The sequence below is a fragment of the Schistosoma haematobium genome, chromosome 1 (assembly GCF_000699445.3).
Source record: "Schistosoma haematobium chromosome 1, whole genome shotgun sequence".
Classification (NCBI taxonomy): domain Eukaryota; kingdom Metazoa; phylum Platyhelminthes; class Trematoda; order Strigeidida; family Schistosomatidae; genus Schistosoma; species Schistosoma haematobium.
The window spans coordinates 19405928-19430099 of record NC_067196.1 but is presented as its reverse complement, the minus strand read 5'-3'; the positions used below and the strand labels follow the sequence as shown (position 1 = coordinate 19430099).

General features: G+C 32.0%; 1 protein-coding gene across 1 annotated transcript in view; it reads left to right on the top strand.

Moving 5' to 3' along the window:
• Positions 1–24172, top strand: part of KIF1B_3 (Kinesin-like protein kif1b) — a gene marked incomplete at its 5' end in the record, with an annotated part of 92533 nt that overhangs the window by 37181 nt on the left and 31180 nt on the right. Inside the window, 12 exons of the mRNA XM_051218406.1 lie at positions 100–168; positions 1028–1317; positions 3984–4169; positions 6074–6317; positions 6964–7156; positions 8882–9047; positions 11142–11232; positions 13614–13744; positions 15762–15848; positions 19034–19102; positions 22069–22371; positions 22710–22910. Of these exons, the coding sequence (XP_051073338.1) occupies positions 100–168; positions 1028–1317; positions 3984–4169; positions 6074–6317; positions 6964–7156; positions 8882–9047; positions 11142–11232; positions 13614–13744; positions 15762–15848; positions 19034–19102; positions 22069–22371; positions 22710–22910 (2030 nt within the window). The remainder of the gene's footprint in view (positions 1–99; positions 169–1027; positions 1318–3983; positions 4170–6073; positions 6318–6963; positions 7157–8881; positions 9048–11141; positions 11233–13613; positions 13745–15761; positions 15849–19033; positions 19103–22068; positions 22372–22709; positions 22911–24172) is intronic.

Below are 24172 nucleotides of genomic sequence, written 5' to 3'. Positions count from 1 at the left end.
TCTGTCCGAGGGTATGGTGATATTATGTTTTCCCAAAATATTTTAATAAATTCATTCTTCCAACTGATCAATTTTTTTATGGTAATACTGAAATTGTAGGATCAGTTATGGGAAAACGCTGTCTATCTTAAAGAAGCAAATGCACTAAGCGTAGAACTAAATAAAAAGGTAAGTATAAAATTTTTATTGATATGTTCACTAAGTTACTAAATGCATAACTTCTATAATATACCTAAAGTATATTGAAACTTGTGGGAAAAACGAAGTACTGAAATGGAAATCGAAAGTTTCATACCAACAATGAGAATTACGAAGCATAAACTGTTCACTATTAAACAATTTTATGCACCGTTAAGCTATCCAGAACTTTAGTGATCTGAATTGATTACTTGTTTAGTTAGATAATGATAATTTAGGAACTATACAAGACTATACCTAGACTATTTATCCTCAGGTTAACTTGGGAATTGGATTATTCTGTCAGCTTTAACTTTAAAAAATGACATAATCTCTTATCATTCTATCTAAGTCAGACAACAGATGACAAAATGTCATAGTTTCTATGAGTCTGAATCATAATATATAGTGTTGCACTGGATTCAAGGGCTATGGTATACATCATACAGAAAATACGACATTTGAATTACCCTACCTGGTGTCTACTTATGATGCTGTAACCAAATAATCATAGCTTTCAATCAGAATATTATAAATTAAGTGCACCTGATGTTAAGAAAGTTGTTGAGTTTTTACTTTTGATTGAACTACGTCGATCTCCTGATAACATAGAAGGCGTCTCATACATTTTATTAGCTAAGTCAGTTTATATATATATATATATATATATATATATATCAATAGCATGAGTGAAAGCCTTCAGTAATAACTCCCTTGGTTATCCCTTCAATAGTTATTACTAATTACATAATATCATAATAGCAACTTTAGCAAGATTGAATTTAATCAAATGATTGTACTAGATTGCTCTATTCTAATTATATTGACAATGTTTACACTAATTTTTTAGGTTCAATTTCAATTTGTTTTATTAACTGCTACACCATATACACCTATTCCAAATGAATTAAATCCTTTGGATAAATCAAATTATGATTCATGTGAAAATCAATGCAGTGAATGTTCATCCATACAAAGTTTACCGGAAGTAGAAAATGAAATAAACCAATTATCTAATTCATATTGGTATTCATTAGAAAGGATCTATAAAAATAAACTAAAAAATCCAACTATTTTAGTTATAGAAATTCGTGATCTTTTAAGTAATGCAATACAATATTGGAGTTTGAATACATTTCAGTAAGTTTATAGTTAAATTTGGAAGACTATAATTGTAATGGCATAAAGTGAAAAGTTTATCTTTCCTTTATACACAATACAACAACTAAAAATTCAATAAAAGGAAACTATCGTGTGAGATTTGATGGGTTGATTGTTGTGTAATAGTTGTGTTTAATTGACTTGGTATCTGATTTCTTATGGGAGTTAGTTTGTGATAACTGATAGTATAGTTGACTTATAACGTTATAGACCACTATATCTATTAGAGGTTGGCTGGCATCACACATTGTGTCCTGTGAACCATTTTTAAGTGTTGTTTCGTACACTGTTTGCCCACGACTGTTCCATTGATGTATTTTTGATTATACCCCTAGGTACATTGTGCACACCTATGAATCGAAATCACTCCTATTTACTGTAAGGTGAACATGAAGTTCTGGACAGCTGTAAATAGGGATATATTTGAAGTAATCGAATCATTCGACCGACTTAGAAGCATAAAAATATCAAGTATTTAATGTTAATGTTATAACTTGTGACCGCCAATTAGAGAGCAGCGAATTATCGATCGGACCAGTGACGCATAAAACACGTGCGAACAGTCTAGAGTCCTGATTGGTCTCGTTTCTTGTCTGGCCTAGTCAGTTAAGTCAAAAACACCAATCTCAGCCTCTGCAATATGAATCATTTATTTCAAACATTCGGGGTTTATATACCAACCAGAGAGACCACAACGTACCATAAAATATGAAAACACCATTTGTACAAGAATTAGCCAAATGTGGCTGTGAATGAGGGAGGTAGTGATTAACAGACAGGGAATAGTTCAAGAGTGGTAAATCGTATAATAATAGTTCATAGGTTAAAATAAAACTTATAACAAGAGGGACATGAATATGAACCGTTTAATTACATAACAATTACACGACAAAAATATACTGATAGTATTGGTCCATAAATGGATCCCAAAAATTACCATTCATTATTCTTATCGGGATATAACAGTTATATATAGGGGAAAATTCAAGAACACAAATGTATGATGAAATCTTATCCTCCATAATTAGTTACAGCACATTATCTTAAGCTAAAAGCACATGATAATTGTCATTATGGGGTTGGGGGAGATTACTGAATTGTTCACTAGTGACTAGCTCTGAGATGAAATTTCCTGAGTCTAAGTAAGAAGCCGTGTTGGGTGTGAGGAAGGTACCTACCGAAGACATTGAAAGATGGTCACACAATATCATGGCTTGATTGAAGTTAGACTTTTACTGTTACAGTGCAACAAATACTGGGAAAGTTGTAATTTTCAGCGCTACTTTTCGAAGTGCTACTATTTGAATCTGTTTCGTATGGCTAGTAATTAACTGCGTCATTGCATTTCTATATTACTCTTCTTGTAAGCGTTCAGTCAACTTGTTTGCTTCATCATCTACTACTTATTGCTTGATTGTGTTTAAAGTGTGATTCTTTAATTAGTGATGTGCTTGGTTTGACATTTTCAGTATATTGTTGAGTGAGTTTTGAGTCATAATTAAATTGCACATAATAAAGAATTGATCTGTCTCCTGTCATCATCTTTTGATTGATTACCAGATTAGGAGAGGCTGGAGGACTGATAAGAGTTAAAGCATTGATTGTTATACATAAGTAAATTTGCGAAATAAGTCAACAGTCAGACTGGCAATATAGTACGTGAAAATGATTAGAAATCTCAAACCCTTAACAAACCAGTTTCTCCCCAAATATTATATGCACACCACTGGATCCCAGAGGTTAAGCGTTCGCACGCGAGACTGAAGGTCCTGGGTTCGGTTTTCGGTAGTGGGGTCGTGTAGTCCCATAATGCGGTGAACTAACCGTCAAGTCCATTCAGGTTTTCAATGTTGGTTTAACCTAGATCTGTTTGTGATTTCAATGAAATTTAACAATATTCATAACCTCACATTGACAGCTTCCTAGTCTGTATGATAACTCATTTATGTATTAGTTTATCCAAAATTATTATCTACACCTATAAATTTGCATATCAATCAACATAATTTTCATCATCCTAAGTATTTTAATTATTGGATTTTGATGCCCTTGTCTTCGTTGAATCATCAGTTATGGATTTTGAAAGATCAACTGGTTTCAGTTAGCCAAAATGACTTAAAATAAGTCAAGTTACATTTGATTAATTAACCGTTCACAGGATCAGAAACACTGAACTATTTCAAACATAGAAACATTTTCTTTCCGAGTATCATAGAAATGTAAATCATGTTCTGTATTCATACAACTCCTCAGCTTTCTAAAAGTTACTTAAATCTACTTATTTCGCACATTGATACAACTGATGTGTAACGTTAAACTCTGAAGTCAACACTAAGTTACTTATCCTTTTCACCATATTTGAATAAGGCAGCTAACCACTGAAGTGTTTTAAGTAGTATTTAGAAAATAATTCAGGAAATAAACTATTCATCTTCTACTTAATTTAGTTTTTTTGGCTTACATACTTTGATTTACTTTACATATTGAAAGTGATACTCATCAGAAAAATATACATTGAACATGATTTGCCATATTATCAAATTACTGGTAAGGTTTTTGTCGTCAATTCATGAGTGTATTCAAACTAATTGATTGAAAGGTTTTTTTACTAAAAGGGTTTCTTGAATGTATTTAACATATTTTAGACGTCGTCTTCAAGCAATGCATGATTATTATGAAGCAGAGACAGCGTTTTCTCCAACACTGAAAAGTACTGAATATAATACACTAAATGAGAAACTGTATCATTCCAATGATAATGAAATGCCATTTAATGACATTAAAAAGGATCCATTTCGAAATGAATTTCCTTGGTATCATAAAATTGGCAGGTAAGTAGTAAAAAAACTAGTTTTAATCTCCTCAAATTCCTATGGACTTTTAAAAAATGTAGTAATTTGTTTGTTGAATTCATGAGTCAATTGAAGCTAGACCAACACGGAAAACCTGGAAGCACTGGATGGCCGTTTCGTCCTAGTATGGAACTCCTCAGCAGTACTCATACACGATCTCGCCCTGTGAGATTCGAACCCTGAACCTATCGGTTTTCCATGGTGGTCTAGCTTCAATTGACTCATGAACTCAATTATCAAGATATAATGTTTACTTTTTTATGTATAAGCTAATTCAGTTGTGTTTCTGTTTTTTTTTTACTTTTTAAACTTTCTCTTATTTGGGCTTCTACCTATCAGTCAAATTGTTGTGTTATACGAGTTAAACAAAACTAAGTTTATTTGTTCAGCTTCTAGGGGAAATACTAGTGTATATTATTTCTTGTATTCCAATTTATGCTACTTTTTAGTAGTATAGCCCTATAATAAACATTATCTGACCCAATACAGTCCACATCTTTTAACTTCTAAATGAAACATTACTTTATACATCAAATTTGTTTATCACAGTTATGGATCTTGGTAGTTACTTAGCCTATTTCATCAACAAGGACGTATAGGTAAAAAATGTTGTGTAAGTCACAAATGAGGTTTGAACTTAAACCTCATAGAATTATTAGATAGTGAAGAAATGATATATTTGTCATTCTGAAGATTGATTTGAAATATTTAAGTCCCTTTATATCCATTAAATTTGATATTTATGTATGATGAAGCTAAAAAGGAGAAAAAAGTATATGTTGGGAAGATAAGATTGTATTACGCCTAACTACCTAATTTCATTCTGAATAATGGTGAACGGTGACTCAATTTCGTGGATTGATATGTGGCCGATATGTCCTGGGTTCGAATCTCGCGAGGTGGGATCATGGATGCGCATCGCTGTGGAGTCACCTACTTACATACTTAGTAAAAGAAATATATAAGATACCGTGAATCGAAATCATTTAAGTGATTAGCCTTATCAAGACAACTGTTCATAGGGTATAAACCAGTTGGTGAATATCAGCATCGATCAACAAGCTTAATTGTTTTCATAATACTCTCTATCTCATATAAAAATTTACTATCCTCATGCAATACAATCGTCAAAGTTATTCATACTTAACTCAATCTCCTCGTGAGTTAATAATTTTTGATTGGGATGATAGTGATATAATAAAATTTGAAGTACCTTTAATTGATTAATTAATATTTATTAAATACATTTCCGATTCATTGGTTAAACGTATTCCATGATTGATGTGTATTAGTAGTCTGAGAAATTGTACACATAATAAGAAAAATTACAAATATTAACTACACTGAAATGAAAACCTAGCCGTTCACTCAAATATTTCCGCTTACTTGATTCTCTTAAATTATGTGAACTTATCAGATTTTATTCAATTATTGCATAACTCATCTTATCAGTTTGTAATCCCATGAATCCTTTATTACCTCTAAAATTATCTTATGTCTCTGAACTCCACTACCTTGATTCTAACACCTAGTAATCTCTGACCTATTCTTGCACATATATGTATATATAGTTATCATTGTTAACTTTTGTCATTCCAATTCTTTACATTCACTTATGTCAATTGTTCCATACTATTTGGTTGTAAGCAGCTGACGAGAAACCACGAAATATAATAAATTCATATTATTCTGCATCAATATTTGTTCTGGCTTTACTATCAATAACAACTTACTAATATAAGTAGTATAGTTTAAAACTTAGATAACTGTAAAAAATGTACATGACTGATAGCTTTCAATGACTTACAAGTAAATTGTTTAATGAATACCCTTCAATCATAATGTTTGTTTTCCCTTTGTAATCCCTTTTTTCTCTTTTCTAGAGGTCTGTTATACTTAAAGAATTTATACTATGGGATTCCAATGACCAGTCGAGTCACTTTGTTAAATGAACATAGCTCAATAACTGGCATTTTAACTATTGAGGTTCAACCTATTCTTAATTTAAACCGATCTGAAAATAAAATGACAAATGATCAATCTAATTGTCAATCTGAAGTTAATGTAAAAACAAATGAATGTGATGAATTGGAAATTGTATTTGATAACTTACAATATATTAAATGGGCAAGTCTATATTAAAATATCTATTCGACTCCTTTAATATCTACATAAATTGAAGTCATAAAAACAGTGTTTTACAAAATTTAAAGTTCTTTTTTTTCAATTGTATTCCTTTAAAATACTTCTGATTCGAAGTGATAGTTGTGTTCTATCTCCGTTGATAATACTTAGAAGTCAGGTTCATCAGTTGTTTAGTCTCCCACCATGATTGTAGCTTTCACCACCCTCTATGAAACCCTACTATATTAGGTATAAACATTAGTAAGTTTTATTACATAAACTTTCTAATTGTAGTAAATCATTTAAAATGGCTACAAAGGAACAAATATATCATGCAAGCCTGATGAAATGGACTGTATTACCAGTTAAATGTTTACTAATTTTGTTAATTTAGTGCCTTCTTGTTTAATTTATAGTTTAATTTCTTTGTTTCATTAAATCAGTTGAGGTTAACTCGTTAACAACACACTGATGAAAATGATTTTACAGTTGATCTGATATAATATGAATATCTCTTTGAAACATAATTCACTCAGGCAAACATAACGTTACTAAATACTTATTTTTAAAAGTATTTCCAATAATCGACAGAATAGTAGATTTGATTGGTTAACTATAGTGTTTTTATTGAATGATTTCCTTTAAACAGCGATCTTCATTGTCACCTGAAACAAGTTTTAAAACAAATACTTATGATATCAATGGAAAACTTGTTAGTAAATCAAAAGACAATTGTTTATTTGATCAGAAGGAAGGTTTGAATAAACAATTCAGTGATTATGATAAAGAGAATGAATTGAGATGTAGACGTCGTTGTCAGTTTTCTCATGAATCAACATTGAGTAAGTTGAGTGAATTACTTGTTAATAAATATGTGTAAAATTTATTTGATTAAATGAACATGACTGAAATTGTAACTAGGTCACATCAAATAATAAACAAATTAATAAACTGCTGAGGAGTCCCACAATAGGACGAAACGGCCGTCCACCGCCTCCATGTTTTCCATGGTGGTCTAGCTTCAATTGACTCATGATCTCAACTAGTGAAATTATTTAACGTTAAGAAAGAATTTATATTATGGAATGGTCTCATCTAGATAACTATTGAAAAACAGGATCCACTGGATAATTGACATGACATAGTATGAAGTTCGTCAAGAATGTGTAACCATGACACTGTCAAATATGTAACTAAATTACTTCAAGCGTCGCTGTTACAGTTTTATATTTAGATAGTTGAATCCCTACCGATGATTCAAATTTTTCAACTCTATCAAATTGTAATATTTCGGAAATTATTCTAGAAGCTAATGAAGAATGAGTAGACAATTAATATTTAGATGGTTTCCACCAATTGTCAAGCTAAAATCTGTTCATAGAAATTTTGTTTAAATGTAAAATGTCTCTACAAATCTCCCATCATAGTTTTAACGTTATTCACTAGTTCAGGCTATATATCAGGATAAAGTAAAACTGTTTACTGATATAATTTTACTTAAAATATCATAATCCCAAAGAGGGAGTGAACTAAATTACTTGAAACATAACATTAGTTCGTACATCACATATATATATGCAAGGTAAGTTATTTTGAACAAAATCATACTCCATCTGAGTTCCAGGTCAGTTATCTGTGAAACCCATATTATATTATCTATGGGGGTAATTTATTTGAGTAGAAACTGTTCTAATATTTTTAAAACAAAACAAAAACATCACTGAATTATTGATTAGTTTCTCGGTTAACAACATTTACTAATTGGATTTCATTCAAATCGTTAACTGTTCTATGAAGAGTTTACTTCAGTTGATATGAACCAACCAATGTGCCAAATCGTATATATAAATATATTTAAATGAGATTTTTATTTCTGGTTTCAATTTATGACTTCAAAAGAATATGAACGTATTGAAGGTTGAGAGTATATTTCATTACAGTTTTTATCATCAACAGTAAATAAACTGAATAGTAATGATAGTAATAAAGTCAAATTTTGTACTGAGGGTTGCTTTGAATGCCTGGTTGTCAAGTACACTATAAAAAATATATAAATATCCAAATATTTCTCTGCCTTTCTTTATTAATTCAAAAGAGGAATGAACCCTCGTTTTTTATTTGCTTCTTTAGTAGTCTAGTGGCTATATCAAGAGTCAGTGAGGGGACAGTAAAAATTTAGTTGGAGTAATGAGTTTCATTCACTACTGCATTAAGGTGTAGTTTGTAAAGTTAGATACGTATCATGACAATTTTGTACCTAGACTGTCCAAGTCCGTTTGTGAGTACATTCCCTTCAATTGACTGAGCTAGTATCCAACGATCGAGATTTCCAAATTTATTCAATTCATGATATAAGGCAACCATAAGGGAAATCATGTTAAATATATAATGATCATGTGTTATCTGAATACAAACTCATACTAATTCGTAATCATTTAGTTTTCTTCCATAAATACACCCATATAGCCTTTAAAATGAGGACTTTTTATATCATTTTAATAACTGGAAGTATTATATATGTTGTTTACCCCCTCGCTAATATATTTTTTTTCTTTTAATATGCGAAGCCGACCATCAGAAATCTAGTGAAGAATGGATAATGGATTCTTTACAATTCTCAGAAAATGATTTACCTAATTTCTTAAAGCTTGGTGAAGTATTCAAATTTCGTATTAATATTTTAAATGCAAAGAAATTCAATTCATCTTTTACTGATATTTTTTGTCAGTATAGGTTAGTAATATTGTTACTAGTAGCATATTTAACTATAATGATGTCATTGTCTTGTGTAAATTAACCTTATCATCATACGTTTCTCCCAAGTTTTTTTAGGCATACCATAACAGTGACTCTTAGTTTTTTTTCTATAATCTAATCGTCGATTACCTATATCGACTTTACATCAAGCTTAGACAGAGACTCATTTATCACTTACTTGTCTTATGAAAAAATGAATCTAAAACACATATAACCATCAGCACTAAGTTATGAATTTAAAGACTTAAACACATTACGAATGTACGAATATACACCAACAGAATGCAATGATAACTCAAATGACAAAAGTTGTAATACATTGATGAAACCTATACAATAGGTGAGATACAAGTAGTTGGTATGTTGCTACACCATATTACAGTGTTTACCAAGTGTACGTGTATAAAAGTACATGTGCATTGTGTAGATAACACATTTTACTAAATTTAGTGGGAGTAAACATTTATAACAATACAGGCAACATGGTTGCTTTTCAGAATAGAGAACTATCATGGTTTTATTTTATAATTTTAGGAGATAATTACTCTACCATATAGTTCTTAACAGAGAAGTGAGATCATGAAATGATTTCGGACGCCCACCTCAAAATCAACGGAAGATTGTCTGCCTACACTTGTCTATCTGTGCTTAGAGATTCTTTATGCCACTGTTTCACCTAACTGGATTAGTGCTTACTGCATTTAGATTGTAAGACAATGAATACGATTTCTGTCATTAAATCTAACCTACTTCATTTATAAAGCTGAGTTAATGATCTTACATGTTATCCTTAAGTTCATGTTTATGTGATCTTATTGCACTTTTGTAAATGCGATTTTTAGCCTGCTACTTGGAAATCTATAGAACTTGACCATCTAACTAAATATATATTTAGCTACTATGTATAAAAATATTAATGTACGTCTAAATAGTGGAGTCCAACTTATATAATTATCCTCACCCATAAAATACTGATAACGATGGATGAATCCCGGAAGTAAATCCAGACAATCTAGAAACCAGAAAATAACAATTTACATAACGTCCTATACAGCTAGTAAATAGAAATCGCATAACTTTCCTGAAACCTATTTTTCTATTACAAGTATCATAAATAAATCAAACGATGTTAGAGATTGCTATCATTTGTCTGGAAATCCAAATATTAGAATGTAAAATAAGTTGTGACTGTTAATATTCTATGTCCATTAACTGAATCACGAGACACAATCCATGCATATTAGACTAATAGACCTTGCTTTGATCAATGATATGATATAACAAACAAAACTGACCCTGGACAATGGCCTCAAAATCCTGTATTCTTAATGGTTCAGAATAGATTTTCCTTCCATTCCATAGGTAGTCCGCAGCCGATAAGATTGAAATACATTCAATTCAGATACTCAAGATTAAATACATAAAATGTGTTACCTCCTAGAATCACAAATAAGAAATTATAGCCAGAAGTTACACAAACTAAGCAATTGGTCCATAACTAATTAATGATAATCTAGAGGTGGTAAACATATATCGACAACTAATACATTAGATAAAAGTTTGTAAATAAGATAACATGACAACACCCTAAACTAATTGTTTAATAAGCAGAGATAGATGGTGGCTAGCAGTGAAATCAAAGACGTACGCTTCTTCCTAATTTGGGTGAAGGTGCATCTCAGAGTTGATGTTCACTCTGAGACTCAAACTCAGTATTGTTACCTTCAAACGCTATCGTGTTATTCACCTAGCTACCGAGTCCGGATATCCATCTCTACTTATAATACTTGTGATATAAGGTAATATCGAGGCAATCCACACGAAATTCACATATATCAGTAGTAGACTGATCATCAATTGTAGTCCTAAACATCAATGGGACGACACAAATGAATTAACTGTTTTATAATTACGTATCAAATGTTCCACTTTCCCCGAATATTCTATTCTTTCTAATAAAATAAGTGTCGTTTCCATTTCTTTATTTCACTATAGATATTACAGATTTCATTTATGAAAATGTACACAAGACACTTTCTCATTTTTGTCCTTTCTTTTTCTCGTCATCAGATTTCAACATCAACATAATGAAGTTTTCTCAACGGATACTGTACAATATAATATGGAAATAGATGGTGTTAATATTATGCAATCACAAAATGTAACAGTAAAGTACTCATTTTTACAACAAAATTTATACATAAGACTAACTTCATAATAAGGAAACTGATTATATAATATTACGTGATGATTTTAGTAGGTTACATTGTTAGTCATATACTACTTGAGCATTAAGTAATTAGTTCACATATAACTTAAAAACTATAATGAAAGAATATATACAAAATCTTGCCATAGCTCCTCTATTCTATCTCTGTTTTGTATATTTAGTGTATATGTTGTTTGTTATCTGTAGGGGAAAAGAATATTAGAGATGAGGCTCGTTTAAGGTCTTCAGATTATTACCACAAATTTATGGATCAGATGAGGATGAATAATGATAACATTTGGAATAAACTAATAAAAATCCAAATGATATATTGTTGATTCAATAATAAGATGACTAAGTCATCACTAAAATCTAAAGATAAGCTTACACTCATAATAAAAAGGTGAATGTATAGTCATAGAGGGATATCATCAGGAGAAAACTGATTGTCAGTTATTATACTTTAATCAAATAACTTAGTAGATATTAAAATAATCTTACATGTAGCGTATAATATTACTATTTTTACACAGAACGTTGTGAATTATTCGAAATTTTCAAAAGAGGCCTTGACGGGATATAAGAAACTTGTCAATTTAAGAAATTATACTTATAGTATGTTGCAATAATGAAAGTCATGAACATTATTTTAAAATATCCACCAAGATATCTATCTACGTAGCAATCGAATAATAGTGAATAATTTGTTTATCACAGTACTTAGAGTTTCAATTATTAACACTAATTATGAACAAAAACGCAATTTCAGTAAGATACTCCCCTCTCATTGCTTCTTTTTTTGTACGGAAGTATTTATTTGTTTTTTTAAATCAACTTACTGACTGGTTACTTCATTCCGCTTACCTAACAACCACATTTTCAAGTTCCATAGAATTTAATTCACCATTAGGTCTATATGTATAACTAACAACTTAAAGTTTGTCGGAAAAGTGGAGTTTAGACGAAGATAGTTTGGTTATACTCTTAAACTGTGTATAACAGTACAGTTTTCATCCAATTTTATTAGTAAATGACTATAGCACTGCCTTCTTGATCGACTTTTTAGAAAAAATTTTATTCCATAATTTCGATAGAACAATGAGAAGACGGAGTCGATCTAAAAAAATATGATGTATTTGCGCTATACATTTCGAACAATCTGGTCATACATACCTGTCAGGGCATTTTATGTAAAAATCAATAAAGGTCAATCAAATGAAAGTCTAATTTACATGTTTGTGTGACACACATACATAGGTAGGAGTCATTGAACATGTGCCTAGTTGGCTTCAAAATCAATGTGTGTCAAATGATCCGATCAACGTGAGAGGTAGAAAACCATGTTCATCGATAGCGAAACATATAACTGAAACGGGGCACAAAATTGATATTAATACAGCTTTTAGACCGTTGTATAGAAATTGTCAAGGACGAACTCTCAAGTTTATTGAAGTCTTGGCTATTCGTAAATTTAAACCCCCCTTATGTGTACAAAAATTGTTTGTCGTAACCTTGAATTTACCTTGGTAATCCTTAAGTCATTCTATGACCTAGGATAACGCTACAATTTCTTATTCTTTTTATACGACGTAAAATTGTTTCTCTCCCCTTTTGTTAATTTTTATTTGGATTTTCATTTAATTGACCTTTATTAATTTTCATATAAAATGCCCTGGCAAGTATGTGTGACCAGATTGTTCGAAATGTATGGTGCAAGTACATCACATTTTTCAGATCATCTCTGTCATCTCATTGTTTAAGAAGCTAAGCAAAAAGTACAGTACGTTAAAGGGTTTCCTATGATAAACTAGAGACAATTATCTTGGAATTCATAAATTAAACACATATTACGTCATTTACAACTGGTCGAAAAATGTTGTTATTGGACATGAATTGCTGATACGCATCCATGATCCCGCCTCGCGAGATTCGAATCCAGGGCCTATCAGTCTCTCGCTCGAGCTCAGTTTCGTGCATTGGTTGAAGTTAGACATTAACACCGTTGGAGGCCGGTCGGCTCAGCGGTCTAGTGGTTAAGCGCTCACGCGCGAAGACTGATAGGCTCTGTGTTCGAATCTCACGAGGCGGGATCGTGGTTGCGCACTCCTGCGGAGTTTCACGATAGGACGAAACGGCCGTCCATTACTTCTAGGTTTTCCATGGTGGTCTAGCTTCCACTGACTCATGATTTCAACCATTGAAATCACTATAATATCCACAAAACCCCTTTTGATATATGTTTTTAATAAAGAAAACATTTGTATTGTCTCAAATGGATAAAAATTATTAAATATATTATGTTCATGTTTCATTTTAATTTTTAAATTTAACAGTTCAAGGTGATAAATACCGTTGGATTTCTCGATTATATTCTTAACTATCCACTGGAATTTGATGTTTATGGACATTTTGTCGAAAAAACCTCAGAAGATCCTCAAATACCAAGTACTCAAAATGTTTTAAAGTAAGTATTTCGCATGATGGATATAGTGAAGTTAGCTGACCTAATAAAATCAAACATTTATCTTTGATAATTAATATAATTTAAAGTTAGTTTAGATTGATATTATGAGTGGATGGATGTTAGACCACCACTAAAAATCTGAAAGTGTTCGCGCGTGCGACCGAAGGTTCTGGGTTCGAGTCCTGCATGCGGGATCGTAGATGCATACTGCTGAGGTGTCCCATACTAGGATTAAATAATCGTCCAGTGCTTCTAGGCTTTCAATGGTAGTCTAATATTGGTCCATTCATTATATCAATTTAAACTCAACAGTCTCGATAACCCTATACTGATAATTAAAATTAGTTGACAATGTGTCAATATTTTTATAAAATCGTCTCTGAATTTTATAGCTTCTATACAAAAATGTTAGAAAAAGAAGAACTGACTTCAAACACCCAGGTTGTCATCTTTACAAAGAATACAATAGAAGAATATTTCTACTATGTTCAGGCTACTAGAGCATAATTGATAATATATCATAATAACAGTTACTAGTGGATAACGCAATACAGTAAGAAAGTAGTCCACTACTAGTGAATTGTTGTTGATAACAACATACATTCAATTGTTTAATTAATTATTATGTCTGAATATCTCTGACCCGTTGTTTGCTTAACGCAACAACACAAACCTTTAGTTACTTTTCAATCTGAACATTTATTGAAATGGTCATAACTTAATCACCTGATCTATACATAACAGTGGCGGACAGAAGGATTATACACCACACTTTGAACATTTTTCACATGAAATGACTGGTGTTCATACAAAAAATCTCAACATCGGAACATGACTGAGCAACCGACGAATACACAAATGTTTTTGTGACCTGAATTGGATAATTTATATTTACAAAAACATTTCTGCAACAATGCTTTGGAATTTTTGGTTCCTACAGTTATTTTTTAACTCCATACTTTAATTAAATTTGTATTTCTACAGTTAGTTTCACAAGACGATCTAAGCTAGACCAACAATGAAAACCTGGAAGCATTGGATGACTATTTCGTCCTAGTACAGGGCTACTCAGCAGTTCTCATATACGATCCCGCACGCGAGACTCCAACACAGGACCTTCAGTTTCGCTCATGAATGTCTAACCTCTAGACCACTGAACCGGCATCCAACGGTGTTAACGTATAACTTCAATCGACCCATGATCTTGCACAATCCTTCATCAATTTGTATTTTCATATCTATAAATTTCAGATTGATGTTCGTGTAGTGAACGGTTGTTTTAAGAAATAGTAAATTTCCTTGATTCTAATAAAATAATTAATTACGATGTTAAGTTAATGTATTTGCTCATAAATATCTACATGGACAAATAAAAGCTTCATTTCAATACAATTATAATGTAACAAACTGTGGAATCCAGGATACTTGTGCGGCAACAATCTGATCAATCACAGTTCCGAAATCAGAAATGGAAAATTACAAATCTTTACGAAAAGAGTCACTGTTTAGACTTTCTGTATTTGTCAATAAAAAATGAATATACCTTGAAATTTTTTTCATAAATTATGTTTGCAGTTTAGATGTTTAACGTACTGTTATGCCCTTATTTTCATTCACCGCTTAACAGATCTATGATTCAAACTGCAACAAAAATCAAAGTTTAAATATGAGGTAGTTGCTAGGTAAACTTAAGAAATATTATAAGCTTTAGAAAGTTCTTCATTGAGTTCATAGTATTTTTTCAAATCCTTTACGCGTCGGGTTGATGCAGTTCACCCTTCTATTATTGGGCGATTACAACCTCCTAATTTATTTCTCTTAATGCTAAGAAAAACTGAAATTGGTGAAGATTTTTTTAGAGTTATACACAAATATATTTACGGTCATTAAGATAAGAACTCTATATATATCTGTATTTACTTGCTTTGTAAACTAAATTGTTTGGTTGCTTTGTTCATAAAACTAGTAACTGTTAATACTTAAACGTAATGTAATTGCTAACTATATTTCATGAAAGGTGTTACCGACATTGTGTGCCTCCAACCCTCCCGAGTTCAGCCCCTGTACCTCCGTTACGTTTGTCCAATTCAGAGACATTTAAAAGGTGAGCTCAATATTTCTTTGTCATAAATTACTGTTAAAGACATGAAGATAATACGTTCCGCTTCCTTGCAAAACTCCCCACATGAATGATTATTCTTCTTTGTTGTTTTCTGGAGTAGCTGATGTTTTATGCCTGGGACTTCATCTATTGTGTTTGGGTGTGCTGTTTTCCCAAGCATTTTCCGAGAACATTTGAAATGCTTTTTATATGGATATATTATAGGATTTCATCTGTCATTGACGACTAAGAAATTTGTTTACAATCAGATTGGCTGTCAGAAAGTACTGCCATAGCTCCGATTTCGTTCACATTCTTGAAGATTCTACAAGGTTTTCCCAACCATGTTATCCAGAGTTTTCTCATAATCATAAAAGCATATGTACAGTGACAACTTTCGTTTGGATGGTACATGATCTATCCTTATGAAACCCAGATCGTTGATCTGGGTCCCCATCCTCGGTAATTGATTTTAAGTGATGTTGTGATGATAATGAAGTCATGAGTTTCCGTCTTATAATTACCTTTTGTTCTTCTCTGGATAGCACTAGTGCAACTCCTTCTGGATTTAAGGAATTTTCTTATTCATGACCAAAACACAATAACGTCTCTCCATTTTCTACTCTTGTTTGTAGTGATTGTGTCTAATGAGTACCACTTATTCCATGGAGAGGCAGATTGTGTTCTCTCGCTTCTGTAGATGTTTGAAAGATTCCCCGTGCCTTCCATATTTCCACGACATTCAACATCCCTATCCTGCTCTTGCCCTGACCATCTATAGGGGGGTCTGCCTTGTAGCTTCTAAAGACTTTCTACTTTAATCATACAGCATTATAACTGTCCAACATAGAGAATTTCTCTTCTTAGATCAGAATTTATTGAGCTTTCCCTGTCTACTTATTCCGCAGGGGGATATTTTATAAGATAGTGGATGAAAGCTTCACCATAACCTTCCTTGTTATTACGGCTTCAGATCGTCCAAAGACTACTCCTGGCTGAGTTATTTCTTGAACTTAATTTTAGTTACACTGAATTTTCTAAAAAGAATCGTTTGGTTCTATTAATGATTAAATATAATTTGCTTACTAAAATTCTATTAAATGTAACGTTTAATCATAGATTTTTGAATAAAGTTATTAAGTACATGGTTGATTTAATTCTCAGTGATTTTAACTGAAATCATTCCAAATAGCACCCAAATGCCTTGGTACGGCCGAGAGTGGGGAGAGTCAGCCCTCCCTCTCCTAATGCTCTTTTATGGACACGTTCATACAACCACTGCCAGGGAAGTCCTAATGACTGCCTTTTCGCGGTCGGAGTGTTGTTTACGAAATTGAGGGGACGAAAAGCGAATATCCGGAGCATTAACCTGGTTGGTGGATACGGAGGACCCACATAGGGGAGTTGTAAAACCCTGATTCCAAACGAATGGTGCACATGATCTCCAAGATCCTATGGAACCAAAAGGCGTATGGACCTATTTTTTTGGACTGAATTTCCTAACGTTACTCCACTGCCTTGTGGATTAGACCTTTACGTAAAAAGCTCGAGGAATGACCACCTAAGAAAACCATTTGCTCCCGTTTGGTTACCCAGGCAGTATCCTATCCCTCATATAAATCGAATGATTTATATGGGGCATATCTATTTGGTACCTCTTTGTACCAGTATTTATGTGTTTAAATATATAATAAAATATATCAAATGTTTATTATAATACATAAATGAGGCGATAATTGGAACACATCATGAATATCTTTTGTTTAATGTGTAGTTTCAATTGAAAACAACATAGTTACTTGTTAGTAAATATCTACAATAGAAAATATGATTAAACTTTTTTTGAATTAAAACATATTCAAGCAAATTAGTTCATGTAAGAATACTAACAAAATATGAAACTTCTTATCTCCCAATGATGATTACATTCATTTCCTATGAAACAGAACTGATAATTTCAAAGTTATCATTAAGGGGTTGAAAGAAAATATACCAATTCTTTTCAATAATATATTATATCATATTGACATTAAATAAGAAAAATTAGTTCAGCGACGAGTCCGCTTGTCGGCGAATGCATTCTAGAAACTGTATCACCGCAAACATATATATATATATATATATATATTTAATTTCAATTTCAACATTTTATCTTATCATGCTGAAACATCCTTTCCCAATGATAACTTCCATATCTATCATTTGATGAATAATTAAGTTATTAAAAATCAAACGGTTTTTAAATTTTCCTTGTTTTCTAAAAAACTTTTTTATTACGTTAAAGAGGAAAAATGTATTTAATGTCTCACATTACTCAGCACCCAAACACTGTGAAACTACTCGATCATCCAGCTGACGAATTCCAAATAGGACGAAACGTGCGTCCTGTATCCCACTGCTAGCCACTATCCATCTTTGCTTAAAAAGCTTGTGACTTAAGGCTATATCGAGTCAATACGCACAGGATGCACAAATGCCCACGTGAGACGGATCAATTGCAGTCCTAAATAACTATGGGAAGATACAAGTAAAACAACACCAAATAAATTTATTCGACCAAATTTAGACGAAAGTTCTTATTTTTTTAATACCTTTGTTTATTTCACCGCACTGTCACCATGATAACAGAAGTTTATTATCGGTATTATTATAATTATTATCATCCTGTAAAATAAGTATATATATATATATATATATATATATATATATATATTTGCGATGATACAGTTTTGAAAATGAATTCGCCGACAAGCGGACTCTTCGCTTAACTAATCTTTCTTATTTAATGTCTTAATGGGTGTATTCCGTTTACTTATATCATAATATACATAAACTAAACAATATTATTTTCTATAGTTTTTATGTAATCATTATCTAATTGACAATGTTATTTATTCTGAATAGAAGATTTCCTTCTTTTGTAATAATAATAAAATTTTTTTTCAGAATTTTTGATTGATTTTCAAGGGTTAAATATACATTTAAGTATCTACATGGAAACTAAAGTTAAGATGACAACAAATTTGGTGGAGATTTGCAATAGATTATAGAATTTGGTGATATATCTTTTCATGTGAATGTTACATTCAAGCTCGAATTACTCATTTATTCTTATAAACTAAAATAGATCATTCAAAAAAACAGAATACTTCTTTATGAATCTTTTCTTTTTCGTTTCTAATTTACAGTTCTGAAATAGTACAACGTTATGATATACTTGTATGGTTTGAAATATTAGAATTAAATCGTAATGGAGAGTAAGTTTAAGTTTTCTTAATTGAAATCAGTTGAATTGAAAGAGTTTATTATAAAATAATATTATACTAGCCCAATATTGTTATCCTCTCTAATCATATTAAACTGATAACTTAATTCAATTGATAAAGTGATTTATATTCTCATAAAGTGTTTATGTTTACTATGAAATTTATCATAGTACAATATAGCTAGTAACAAATACATTAAATTGTATTGTCTGTATGTGAGGCATCAATTAAATATCTTATTATTCAAACAACTATAAGAGGTTTATCATGACATTACATTCGACCATTTTTCGAAATTAAGTTGCATTTTCATAGTTTTCAACTTATAACTAAAATTAGGAAGGGGTTCTTGTGGATATTGTAGTAATTCATTAGTTGAATTCATGAGACAATTAAAGCTAGACCACCATGGAAAACTTGAAGGCACTGGACGGAGGTTTCGTCTTGGTGTGGGACTCCTCAGCAGTGCGCATCCACGATCCCGCCCCACGGGATTCGTGTTATATCTTGGTGACCTGTATGCCCTGTTAATGTATAATGCAACGATACCGCCAATTAGAGGACAGCAACTTGTCGATCGGACCAGTGACGCATGAAACCCGTGCGAGCAGTCTAGTGTCCTGATTGGTCCAGCGTCCTGCCTAGCTCAGCCAGTTAAGTCCAAAACACTTATCTCAGCCTCTGCAATATGAATCATTTATTTCAAACATACTGGGTTTACATACCAACGAGGCAGACCACAACGTACCATAAAATATGAAAACACCATTTGTACAAGAATTAGCCAAATGTGGTTGTGAATGAGGGAGGTAGTGATTAACAGATAAGGCATAATTCAAGAATGGTAGATCGTATAATAATAGTTCATAGGTTAAAATAAAACTTATAACAAGAGGGACATGAATATGAACAGTTTAATTACATAACAATTACACGACAAAAATAAACTGATAGTATTGGTCCATAAATAGATCCCAAAAATTACCATTCATTATTCTTATCAGGACATAACAATTTGAAACCAGGACCTATCGGTTTCGCGCGAGATCCCGCGGGGTGGGATCATGGATGAGCACTGTTGAGAAGTCCTACAATAGGACGAAACAGCTGTCCAGTGCTTCCAGGTTTTCTATGGTGGTCTAGCTTTAATTAACTCATAATCTCAACTACTAAATTATAACTAAAACTTTAATATTTGCGGTGCTAGTACATTTCCGTTAAGATTATGTGAACAGTTGGTGACCATTCTTTAAATCATTCTTTTTCTATGAAATCGCATAGCGAAAAATAACTTGAAGATAAATTACATATCGGACTAACGTCAGCTTAAAAATAAGATAGAAATGGATACCATTTCTATTCCAGTACAGGAGCTCTCAACAGAATACGTTCACGATTCCATTTTCACATTTTTCAATTCAATAAGTTGAAAGCCGATAACTGTTATTTGTTACTTGTGTTTATCTCAGTGTCACATGAATAACATCCATTGCCATAGATATTTTATTCGTACACTCCATAAGTCACGACTTTTACAACAACTACAGAAATAATGAATAAACAAATGTAATTAAAAATAATGTACTTTATCCAAGAAGATTTTAAAATCAGTACCTTTTCATTACGATTAAATTGTTAGTAATCAGGTTAATCCCTAAACATCGTCTTACTTTTGAATTTGAATTATATGAAACACCATTCAGGATATCATTTTTCTTTCCCATTTTATTCAATAAATTACGAATAAATTGTCATATCAGTGTAGATGACAGGAGATTAATATCTGATATGAATGATATCTGTGTTTAGAGGAATTGTATTTCTATTTTTCATAAAGAATTGTTGGGAAAATGTTATGGAAATGGATTGTTTCAAAAATAGTTTATTTATAATATAGTGAAAATAAGCTGAAAGAAAATTTAAGTTTTATCTTTTACGATTATTAATCCATTTTGGTAGCATTTAGTAACGAAGATATATAGTATCCATTTAAGATGGTGGTTGTAAGTAGTCAACCATAAAACCCTGGACCTAGGTCTCGTGCTACTTGGCACTAGTCAGCATGATGTGCCTGAAATCTTGAGGGAACTGATACTCCCTGACGGATTCGATCCTGTGTCACCCAGCTTCATATTCAGAGACGCTACCACTAAGCTATCCGGGCCGTGACTGATCTGTTATAGGACTGCGATATATTTACAATTGATTGATCACTGAGTGGTGATCAATGTCATGTATATCAGGTCTTTCTTAGTGCAGATAGAATCTTGTCGACCAAATTGCAATGTGGCTACTAATCTAGGTGACTCGACATTGGGTGCACTAAGGTGAAATAAAATGGTGGTTGGGGGTATTTCTGTTGCAACTTGATCGATAGCATTCGATCTGCACTAAGAAAGACTTGAAACACATGACATTGATCACCACCCAGTGACCAATCAATTGTAGTATTCATTTACCTTTGAACATACCTTTAAAAAACAAATGTTTCAAAAAAATTCATAAGAATATTGAATCAGATTCAAAGATCTTTATTTTCTACTAACATCATCTTTATTGAATTTATTGTTATTCTGGTATTTGTGATTACAACAGGGTCATGCAATTTTATACAAAGTTTGTTTTAGTTGGATTTTATCGAACTACATTCTCACTAAATTATTACAAAGATAAAATGGTTCACAACAGTCATTCATTGTTCATACTTCATAAGTTCAGTTAAATTATTTCCAAATGTTTGTAATCGATATTACTGATCAGTATAAGTAGTTAACCAGAAGTTAACAAAAATAACTTGATCCATAAATTAATATCTCAAAATACCTAAAATTGCCTGACCAACAGTTCTTCAGTAACACGTAATATAAATTATATGATTAATGCACAAGTGATTCAGCTAGTAAAGTGTTCAGATATTTGTAAACCTGTTAATGTTTATTTTCTCGTTTTGTCTTCAGGTACGCACCTGTCCCAGTTGATCGACTAGACGAAACTCCATGTCAAGGAGTGTTTCTTATTCATCAAGGAATTCAAAGACGTCTAGCAATAACTTTGGTACATGAATTTCTTGATCCAATAAAATCTGATAGAATAGACAATCAACTGAATTGTTCACATACATGTCTTTTTCAAGGAATACATGAAGTAGTCGTTGGTCGAGTACGTGAAAATCCTGAATGGTTAGATTCAGATGAGCACACGCATATCTTATCACTTTCGTTATTGCCCGCTCAACAAATACATGAAACAAGCAGTGATCGGTAAATTAAAAAAATCCCACTTTTATATTTGTTGTTACGACTGCTTAAGTTTTGCCTGAAATAGAAATTCAGGTCACTGAATGAATTTTTGCTTGGATAGTTAATTAAACCATATGCGTTCAATTTGAGTAATTAGATTATTGACGATTTCTAGATCTGAAAAAGTCTTAAATTAAGTAGGGTTGATCTGCGCAGCTCACATTATGATAGAAAAGTAGTTGCAAGCATTCATTTCATAAAGCTGTTAATATCACTAACTCGTATAGTCTATTTGAAACCTGAAGATAATTTTCTATGAATTGAGCACTGAATGAGTCATTTTTTACTTTCCTTTACAGTATATCGTTTCGATTTGAAGCCGCATGGGATTCATCACTTCATGCCTCAAATTTATTAAATCACGTTACACCATACGGACAACGTGTCTACATGACAGTGTCATCCTATTTGAAAGTAGATGGTTGCCGTCGACCAGTTTGTATGACAAAAGATATCGCAATGATTGTATTGCCCAGAGAATCTAAATTTATGACAGCAAGGTAACGGCACTATTTCAGTTCATATATTTTCTTTGAATATTACACATTGGTTAAGAATAACATCATTCTTAAGAAAAAAATAGTTGTCCATAGTTTATGTTATAATCCAAGTAAAATATTACATAACATGAGCTACTGAGTTATTGTAAGACAGAATAAGATCAAGATCCATTTTTGATATTGACTTTTAGATCGCATAAATTACCATCTTGTACAAACTATGTTGAATATTATTTCTAACAAATTTTGTAATCATTTCTATGAGTAAAAAGCTTGAATTTTCAATGAATTGTGACTAAATACAAAATGATTTAATTAATAGCATGCGTCGGATTAAATGATGAGAATACGAATACAAGTCTAATTTTACGATTGTTATATTAAGTCAAAAAGGGTCTAATGTGATATAATATACTAACGCTAAAACTCTACTTACTCCTAGATAAAGTTACTTACACTAGGTCGCGAAATATCAGTAATTTAGAATTTCTATTCATTGATATTGTTAGCTATATATTTGAATAGAGGTTTGTAGAGATTGTGATAATATTGATAGTTGAAGTCATGAGTCAATCGAAGCTAGACCAACATGGAAAACCTGGAAGCACTGAAGAGCCGTTTAATCCTAGTATGGGACTGGCTCCAAGATGGCCTTTTTGGAGTTTTAGTGAGAAGCCGTGACCTGTGTAGTCCAACCCATGTCGGATAGGGACAGGCAATACACGAAGGGTCGCGCAACGGCATGGATCGACTGAAGTTAGACATTAACATCGTCGGATGCCAGTTACGTGGTCTGGAGTTTAAGCGAAGTTTCTGGGTTGGGATCTCGTTGGGCGGGATCATAGATGCGCACCACTGAGGGGTCCCATAATAGGACGAAACAGTCGTCCAATGCTTCCAGGTTTTCAATGGTGGTCTAGCTTAGATCGATTCATGTATTCAACTAATAAAGTTATATATCTATTTAATCTTCGATCAACTAGGTATTATCAAATCAATTCTTAATGGTTATATTTATGCATATTTTGAATAGTTTCATTCACCAATACTAACATCAATTAGTTATTACTGTCAAAGCTTGGGAAAGTTAATAATCGGATTCTAAAATAACCTTCTTCAACTGAAATATATTTATGTTGATAAAAAATTATATTTTTCGTTATATCCTAATGAGTAGAAAACTTGTATTTCTGACGTTTCGTGACTTAGTGTAAAGCACTTCGTCAGAATAAATATAAGTGAATAAATAAAGGAGATTATTA